We start from the raw sequence: 9,672 nt of genomic DNA, 5'->3' as shown, positions 1-9,672 counted from the left end.
CGGGGACTAGCCGTTCCAGAAACAAGTGCTTGCCAAAGTTCCTAGGTCCTCACCGAATGTGTAATAACTGGCATTGGGGTAATGCATACGCAATCTATGTCGATTGCAAAATACAAACGATTTGTTCATATTTGCATCAATAGGTGTCAAGAATCAAACTTTGACGTGAAATGTTTTTCCTGATTAAAAATATGAGTAATAAACCAGTCTAACAAAACCTATCGAAGGACAAACAAACAAACTCATATCAACTCATGCGGTGTGGAATATATCCTATTATTCAATTGATAAAGCTTTAACGTATATCAGAGCTTTATGAGACAATGCAGACGACTGTCCACTGTGGCTCTACGCTCTTTCAGGAGTGAATGCTGCTTGTCAAGACTTGATGCAATCTGCTGGGTTTCCTTAGATAGAAAACTTTTTGACCAGTCTGTCTGGATGACAAAACAATGAAAACTAAATTAAGGTTTTGTTCAGCCCAGTCGATCTGGTCCCACATTTTGCTCAACGTGGTTATCTGATATGTCATTTAGGTGACCGGCTTTCAAAGGCTCTTTTCAGCTACCAGATGTCCCAACTACATTAAAGAAGTGGCTTCAGTGAAGAGGAGATGTGAACAGCAGGTGATATGCTACATCAGGATGCATTCAGGAATTATAATTTGACAAACACTCTTGTCACAACCCTCAACTAAACTTGAGGAACGAGATATTTCCGCATGAATCCCCCGAACAACTCTTTCAAGAAGCTTAAACATAAAATTGTCAATGTTGCCAGGGGTTAAACAAGGCTGGGGCTCTCCAGGGCTTAGCCCGACACATATGGGCATGCAGGCACCATGACACATGTCTTCTTAACAGTTTTATGTGTTTCAGTTCTAAAAAAGTGAAGCAACATTTCTAAAACGTAAGCTGAGGATTCAAACATTTGCTTGTTGTTTTCTGATGTGGAGTACCAGAAACCACTAATGACTCAAAATCAAAGATTTCTCGGAATGATGATTTTGTTTAGTTCAGTTTTTCCCCTTAGCTTCATTGTATCTCAACTGTAGGATGGTGCTGAAGTTAGCGTTTGAATTGTGGTTTGACCAAAAGGTTATTTCTCCTTTGATCAGCTTAAAATCTAAAACATTTTGAAGTTGTCAAAACTCGCCAAAAGACAGAAAAAAAGGTTTCAACACTTAAATATAGAATTATGGTCTGTCACAATAGAGAGCTCAAATATCAGAGACCGTATTCACAAGAATCCTAAGACTATAAAAAGCTCTCAATGACATCTTTTTAGGAAAAAAAAGTTTTTAGAATTTTACTTCGGTAACATGAAAGTTATTCACAAAGCATCCTAGGCCTTAAGAGAGTACCCAAAGCGGAAAAATGTTAGGAGTAGTGAGGAGAACTTTTAGCGAGCCTAAGAGTGCCTTGAGCAGGGAAAATGGTGGAAACTGATCCAGGAAATGAGCACTTAAACCTCTCTCTAAACCTCTTTAACGATCATAAAATTAATCATATGCAGATAAGATAAACTTTATCATCCCCATGGGGGGAAATTAATTAGTTTCAGCAGCCCGACGGGTTAAAGGCGGCTCTAGATAACGTCATTTTATTGAGGATAAATAAATAATAGGTAAAAAGTTGGCCAATCATGAATAAAAATAGGAGGAAAAAAAAGGTCAGAAGTCCAAAAAGAAGCACAATAAAGTCCTTTCATATGGATTCTTGTTCATTTGTGCAATAGCTAAAAGAGTGGGAAGTCTTATAGGAGCTACTGATGAAAACGTGCAAGATGTTGTTTTGTATTGTACCTTCGATGAGGCCCACGCAACGCCCCAATCTAGGAATTTTTATATCTAAGGCTAAAATAATTGAAACGTTGTCCTCTTATAAGTAATATGGATTGACGAAAAGCTACTATTTAATGTCCATATTTCTAACCAGTTTGACTGTATGCTTCAAGTCTTTGTCCATTTGGAAGACCCATTTGTCCCCAAGGTTCAACTTTCTTACTGATGTCTTGAGATGTTGCTTCAGAATTTCCTCATACCGTTCTTTTCTCACGATGCCATCTATTTTGTGAAGTGCACCAGTCCCTCCTGCAGCAAAACAACCCCACGACATGATGCTGCCACCCCCACATTTCACAGTGGGGATGGTGTTCTCAGGTCTCAAAGCTCCCGCTTCTTCCTCGAAATGTAACAATGGTCATTATGGCCACAGAATTACATTTCAGTTTTTCAGCTCAAGTACTCTTTTCACTGTGGATAATGACACACTCTTACCTTTCTTCAGCCAGCATCTTCACAAGGACTTTTGCTTTTGTTCATGGGTTGGTTGGCATGCACATTTCGGATCAAAGCACCTTCCTCTCTGGGACACAAAACCCGTCTCCGTCCTGAGCGGTATGATGGCTGGACAGTCCCATGATGTTAATACTTGCCTCTAACTGTTTGAACAGATGTACGTGGACCTGCAGGCATTTAGAAATTTCACCCAAGGATCAACCAGATTTCTGCAAGTCCACAGTTCTCTTCCTGATCTTGGCTGGTTTTTATTGACTTTGAATTATGTTACACAAAGAAGCACCATGTTTCACATATGTGTCTTAAATCAACTCAAATGTTGTCAATTAGCCTATCAGAAGCTTCCAAAGACATGACATCATCATCTGGACATTTCCAAATTGTATAAAAGCATAGTGATCTTAGTATATGTAAACTTCTGAATATGAGGACAGTAATGAATTATTGTCAAAAATAATCATTCTGTCATTATTCTACCAATTGGCAAATAGATATAATATTTTGTAATTCTAAATACTTAAAATATGACAAGGTTATTCAGATTTTATGTCTAACAGTGAGGGGAAAAAGCTTGTGTGTCTTTTTATATAGTGTATGTAAAGTTTTTGCTTCATGAACCATACTTTACAGCACGGGGTTAACGCTAGATGACCTATTCTGACGATCCTTCTGGTTGGAGATTGGAGAGTTTAACATAAACTCTTAAGTCACACACTGTTATTTTTGGTAAATGGACAGAATTTATATCTTGCTTTTCTAGTCATACTGGCCACTCAAAAGCACTTTACACTAATGTCACATTCACCCAATCACACTCTATGACATACACACATTCATACACCAATAGGCAGGCATCTTGGGTTTTGACATAAGACAAGGGGAAGCTGGAATCAAACCCACAACCTTCTTATTGCAAGACAGCTTGATCAAAAAGTCTTCTACCTTTACAGTCAAAGAAAACTGCTGAAATGTTAAATTAATATCTTGTAATATTACCTATAAAAGCGGCTTTTGATTTTAATTATTTGTGTAGGTAACTGTGAGTTGTTATGGGTATTCCGACACGCACAATTGAGCCAGTGTAAAATGAATTGCAAGATGTGAAATGAAAATTTATTAAGACGCAAACAGAAATTAGTACACAAAAACAAAACTCATGAACAGATCGATTCAAAGACGCAGAGGGACACCGAAAAGATGTTTAGACTAGCAGGTCTTTGTCCTCAGGCCGTGCAGCTGCTCACACAAAACGGCTATCCAGTAGAATATCCACTAAGAGCAAAGTTCTTTAAATACTATTATTGATAGTAGCTATATTAGTATTTTGACTCTTACTTTTCTTTTCCACACGTCCATTAATTTTATTAAGAACTAGACTGACTGATTTTATGTATATTAAACAAATAATTTCCCCACTGACTGTGTGCATTACCAGATGCAACAGAAGGAGGAACTCGTGCTAATTATCATCAGTAAAACTAGTTCAAATCCACTTTTTTGAGAAAAGTAAAATGTCCTGGAACATCTCAATTTAATCACAAAGGAAAAGCTTGATCTTACCTGTCAGTTGGAGGTCTATGTGCATCTAAGTGATCTAGTCTTTTGTTATCAAAGAACTTTCAGGACATGTCTTTGTCCAAATCAAATCCCGCCCAACCAAAATTACAAACTGTTGGTTTTCTGTGGGAATAATTTTAAATCATTTGCTCAAACAGCTGCGTTTTTAAAATTACTTATATGTCAAATTGTCTCTTAAAGGCCTAATCCCGGTTCTTAAGTAATCATTGATTACTTCAGGAATCTAGTATTGAGTGACTTTTGTTTGAAAAACACAAGCTCCTGAGCAGTTTGTAGCCCATGTTTTATACGGCTCTTCTTTCTTAACTGTTTCAAAAGCAGCTTTTGTTAAATGTTGCACTTGTGGCTGTTTTTATCCATTTTCCTGACTCCACTTGTCTCAACGAAGGGCCCTTTGAAGAAAACAGCCGCGCCACGCAGGGCCCCCCATAGATCTCCTGCAGCGGGACAGGCCGTGTCTGTCCGTGTTTGCTGTCTCTGTGGACGCGCGCCTCGGCCTCAGTCGAGCATTGCTGGTTGGCGCCGCTGTCTCTCCACTTCCACAACATCAGGTGTAATGTTACTGTTTGTTGTGGGCTGAGAACGCTAATAACACGGCTGGAAAACAATGTCGCTGGTAAAGCTGCGCGACATCAGCCGGGATCACTCAACCCCGAGGACCTGCAGCGCTGAAGTGGCCCAATAACGCACCAGAACACTGGATTTAGGAGGGCATTGTTTTTCTCTAATTTGTTGTGCTTTGTGTTATTTTGTTGAACTTTGTTTTATTTTATTTTAATATATTTTATTTTACTTACTGTGTTGTATTAAATTGCCTATTTTTCCCCGTTTATTTTTCTGATTTAATTCTTTATGTTATTTACAACAGTGCAATTCACGTTTTAAGATTTTTTTTTTTTCAATGTTTATTGTTTTAGTCCATTTTCTAAATGGTAGAAGTAAATAAAAATCTACTCATCTTTCTGAGAGATAAGGGCAATGTTGATATAACTTTTGGTTTTGTGCACTTGTACTTTTGTATCAGCGACGTACGTCTCCAATGGCTCCTAAAGGGTCTTGATTGGGCTTCTTAATTACAACACCACGCTGATAGAATGGCGGATATGATGAGAAGTGTTCCTGTAAGGTGAGAATGGGGAGGGGGGGGGGGGGGTGCAGACGTGTGCGCGCAGTCTCTCCGGGATTTGGCCCCTGTGTCTGAGGAGCACTGATTTCTATCTCACTTGTTCATTAGCAGGACCTTTGAACGGTCTGAAATCTCCCGAGGCCCCTCACTCAGCAGTTGGGGAAGAGATCCGCCCGGCAGCCGCGCCTTCAGGAGCCGCTCCAGCGCCCCGTGCGTGAAACCATTCAAAAAGCGCAATCTGCAGCCAATGACGAGAATGCATCCCAGCTCAACGACCTCCACTCCGTTTTCTGTTAAGGACATTTTGAAGCTGGATTTCCACCAGAGCGAGTATGAAAACGAGCTGCAGATGGCGGACCAAGTTGTTCCGATGCATCAACATCAGCTTGTGCGCGCTGCGTCCAGAGGCGAAGGGTTTTATGACCACCGGTCTGAGAGGTGCGTCTTTGGGATGCAGGGGAAGTTCGATGTTCACAGCGCAGCAGTAGAAGAGGAGATGGGTGAAAAAGGTGAGAGCATTAAGGATAAGCTCTTAATGATGGCAATGGAAAATGCATTTATGGTTTTAAAGGTTTGGCTGGACTATCCGAACAGTTTCACTTCACATTGTCGTTATCTGACTATCTTGTTTTATTCTAATAATACTAATATAAATTCTAGTATAGTAAGCAATAATATGCAGGCAATGCTTGTTGTCTTTTTTTTTTTTTTTTACTTTTTACCCAAAAAGTCGAAAGCAGACATGGTCTAGGACCCCATTAAGGAACCCATGGGGTTTAAAGAAGTTTTAAACGGATCTGATTGTTTTTTTTTTAATACCAACTTAATTCAGTAACAACATATAAGACAAATAAGAACTGATCAACTTATTCTTAAGCGTTAAACTGCAGTCAAAGTTGTAGTTTCTAAAATGCAGTTATTATTTTAGTCTCTTTTCGCTTACAAGTCCAGCTTGAGACATTTCATCCAAACACGTGATAGTGAAGTTGTGCTTAAAAACACCTTGTTAAAGTGTGACCAGCAAAACTTAAAAAAAAAAAACGTTTTTTGGTATATTGTGATAAATTTTTCTGATGAGAAATAAGGTATGTTTACAACCCAAAACACCACTTAACAAAATTAGCAAATTTTCCAATTTTTAGAATGTAGTTATTGGATTTAAAATGTATTCATGTAAAAATAATAATTTTACTTAAATATAAAATGTAACTGCTCTAATGAAATAGTTTCACCTTAATCAATCTGTTTGATATTGACTTAGACTTTACACACAATATGCAGTATTGGTTAATTCACTTTTATTAATTAAGTGAAAGTAAAATAAAACAATGAAAGCAAAACATTTGCACAATCAACAGTTCATAACAAAAAGCTACATTTAAAATGTCCCAGTCCAGAAACATCTTCCTTTCTATACGTTTAAAACCAATATGAGACTGATCAACACAAAATAAAGGTGAGTTATAAAAAAGGAAACAGTTTCAAAGCTGCAGTCATTGGTGCTCATAAACCTGCTCCATCCTAACACACCTAGGGAGGAGAATCATCACTAATAACACTTTCACTGGTTCTCTTATGAAATCATCTAGCTTATCCGCCAATATTAAAAAGAAGGAAAATAAATGTTTGTAATTTAGGCAGTAAATGCTACTGAATGAAAAACATACAATGTCAATCTATTCTATACAGGTAGCTTGTAAAGCTACAGCCACAGCTAAAATGTGCTATAAGTCAACGGTGCAGGGTTAAAAACACTCAGGGTGCTGGCAATTTAACTTTAGAGCTAAACTAGTCAAGGCATAAAATGAAACTGAAACAGTGCTCTTTAAATAAATTGTAAAAAGATGACATCTAAACCTCTTTGCTGACATTCAGGGACAAAAACGGCATCAAAGTTAAAAAATAAAATCAGCCTGGCAGCAAATTTAGCTTTAGCGTTAGCACTGGTGCTAAACAACTTGACTCCACAACAAAAACAAACAAGTAATACTCCAAAGCAGAAGTATTCTCCTTTTTCTCATACATACGTCTTTTGGGGGAGTAAGTTCTCAATTGTTTATGAAGTTGATTTGTTCACTTTAAAATTAAAGAAAGAGATAAATTAGCCATACCCTTCCCTTTTGGAGAACACACAATAGAACTTGACTATGGCAAAATCTTGAAGCAGATTTTAACATTTTTAGGAAAGATTTAATTTTATAAAAATTATTAAAGTTATAAATTCTACTTTCACCAACTAATATGGTAAAAAAAATTGAGATATAGTATATACTCTTAATGTCTGGCCGAGAATTATGAAGCTCAGGTTGCTTGTAAGTTTGACTTTAGCTTCATCATCATTTCTAATAATGAAGGCAACTGAAATACAATAGCTAAGTCTAAGAAGGTGCCGTGCAAACTTATTGTTCTGCTAAATGTGTACCGCATCAACAACTGCCTCAAAGCTTTGAAACTTAGCTCTGGTTCAACTTTAGCATTTGCTCTGTCATTCAACTCAAGTAAGAAACAAACTTAAATTCTTGCTCCAACTAACAACAATATTTCTACCAATAACTTACAAAATATTGTTCTTGATATATATATATATATATATATATATATATATATATATATATATATATATATATATATATATATATATATATATATATATATATATATATATATATTGAAAATATAGGGAAATAGGGGAAAACAAAAACTGTTTTGCAGTACAATAGTTATATTTCTAACGATATCGAGAAGATATTGGAGGCTTTCTTGATTAAGACGCACATATGGCAGATAAAAAGCTTCTGAATGGCACCAAACTTGATATTTTCGTGCCCGTGCATTGTTAAATAAACGCTAAATAAATCAAATGCCGCTTCCTTTTCATCTTCCTGCAGATGCGTGCGGTCCAGACTCTTCGCCTGACTTTGACGGTGACGCCAAAAGCAGGAGCAGGCTGCGCAGGAAGCCCCGGGTCCTCTTCTCTCAGTCCCAGGTGTCGGAGCTGGAGAGGCGCTTCAGGCAGCAGCGCTACCTGTCCGCCCCGGACAGGGAACACCTAGCCCGGACTCTCAAACTCACCTCCACCCAGGTCAAAATCTGGTTCCAGAACAGGCGGTACAAATGCAAGCGTCAGCGGCAGGACAGGTCTCTGGAGCTGGCCGGGTTCCCACCGGCACCGAGGCGCGTAGCGGTGCCGGTGCTGGTGCGGGACGGGAAGCTGTGCTGCGCGGGACCCCATCACTCTGCGCCTTACAACGTAACGCTGGGACCCTACAACCCAGCGTTAGGCTGCGGAAACAGCGAGCTGTGCGGCTGCGGGTACCACGGCGTGAGCAGCTGCAGCAGCCAGGTGGCTGACTCGGAGGGACTGCTCCACCAGTTTCAGGCGTCTTTACAGGGTGTCAGAGGCTGGTGATGACACAGAAACACTTTTTCTACACTGTTTTACGCCTGTAGCACAAGTTCAATGTTTAAAATATCCATAATCCATTTTTTTTCTCTTTTTTTTTTTTTTTTTTTTTTTTGCTTATTGTATATTTATCATCTAAATAGCATTTTCTTAATAAATGAATAATAATAAAAACACGTCAAAATGTGTTAATTCTGTTATTTACTTGAATCCCCCGCAACCTTGCATGGATAAGTGGGTATAGACAGATTGATGGATTTCATTATTATATTATTGTTCTGTTTAATTACTCATTACGCATGCGTTCACCAAACTTTGAACAACAGCCCGGATCAGAAGGCGTTAGACGGGCCTCGAAGTTTATCAAAGGCAGCCATCGAAGAGCTAATGGATGAAGTGACATCTGACCTGACAGAGCTGCTGTCAAACCGAGCTCCTTATTGTCCCACTCTAAAAAGCCGCAGAGTCGCTGATAAGGCCGGAGAGCCCGCGCTGTCCCGCGGCTCTGCTTGGTAAACAATGCCGCAGACAGAGTGGCTCTTAAGCGTTTTCAAACTTTCAATCAGGGAGAATCCGTTCTGGTCGGATCTGTCACTCAATCATGAGCTGCCGATTCACACAGAGATGTTCCACAGCATGCGTGCTTTTTCTTAGTGGTTTTTATTATTTTTTTATTTATTTTCTTCAGGTTTGAACAGGTGAAAATGGTTTAACTATTTCAACCGATGACCAGTAAAAAGTTGTACTTTGGTGTGACTTTAAATGGCTGAGACTTAAAGAAAAGGAGGACTTCCGGAGGAGGCGAAGCAGCATCTCTGCTGCAGAGATAAGAATGAAGCTGTAGACAGAGAGGAGACGGACTGATCAGATAATAACCTCCGCGCGCGCGCGCCTACGTGCGTGCGTGCGTGCGTGTGTGTGTCCTTAATTTCGGAAATGAGCCAAATTCTTAAAATCAAATGTTGAGGCAGTCATATTCTGTAATTAGATAAAAATAAAATAATTAAAATATTAAAAAAAACACAATTGAAAAGCATAAGCTAAGCATAAATGTTCTGTCAGTGTTAGATATCAAGGTGACCTTTGAAATATTTTTTAGGCTTAACTGTTTTGTTTAGGACATTGTCATGGATGGGTATTGAATGGTGTACCATGTTAGTGTCTGGGACCCACATGAGTTGAATAAACAATATCTATATCAGCAAAGCCAGTTGGAAACACGATGAAGGTCTTAAAGGTAGAGTTGCCGATTTTTCTGGAAATGGA

At 38.7% G+C, this 9,672-nt stretch overlaps 1 protein-coding gene across 1 annotated transcript; it reads left to right on the top strand.

The window, feature by feature from the left end:
- Window positions 1-5,080: 5,080 nt before the first annotated feature.
- Window positions 5,081-8,487, top strand: nkx2.7 (NK2 transcription factor related 7). The gene is made up of 2 exons (XM_021316939.2): window positions 5,081-5,512; window positions 7,892-8,487. The coding sequence occupies exons 1-2, from the start codon at window positions 5,251-5,253 to the stop codon at window positions 8,410-8,412; spliced, it is 783 nt and encodes a 260-aa protein (XP_021172614.2). The 5' UTR covers window positions 5,081-5,250; the 3' UTR covers window positions 8,413-8,487.
- Window positions 8,488-9,672: the final 1,185 nt, after the last annotated feature.

This window comes from Fundulus heteroclitus, chromosome 12 (genome assembly GCF_011125445.2).
Source record: "Fundulus heteroclitus isolate FHET01 chromosome 12, MU-UCD_Fhet_4.1, whole genome shotgun sequence".
NCBI lineage: Eukaryota > Metazoa > Chordata > Actinopteri > Cyprinodontiformes > Fundulidae > Fundulus > Fundulus heteroclitus.
The sequence above is the reverse complement of the archived record's forward strand: the minus strand, read 5'-3'. Positions and strand labels throughout refer to the sequence as shown.

Bases quoted from the DNA above. Each gene is read 5' to 3' on its own strand.
- nkx2.7 (XM_021316939.2), top strand. From the start codon at position 5,251: ATGACGAGAATGCATCCCAGCTCAACGACCTCCACTCCGTTTTCTGTT. The intron at 5,513-7,891 runs GTGAGAGCATTA...ATCTTCCTGCAG, and splicing joins AGAGGAGATGGGTGAAAAAG to ATGCGTGCGGTCCAGACTCT.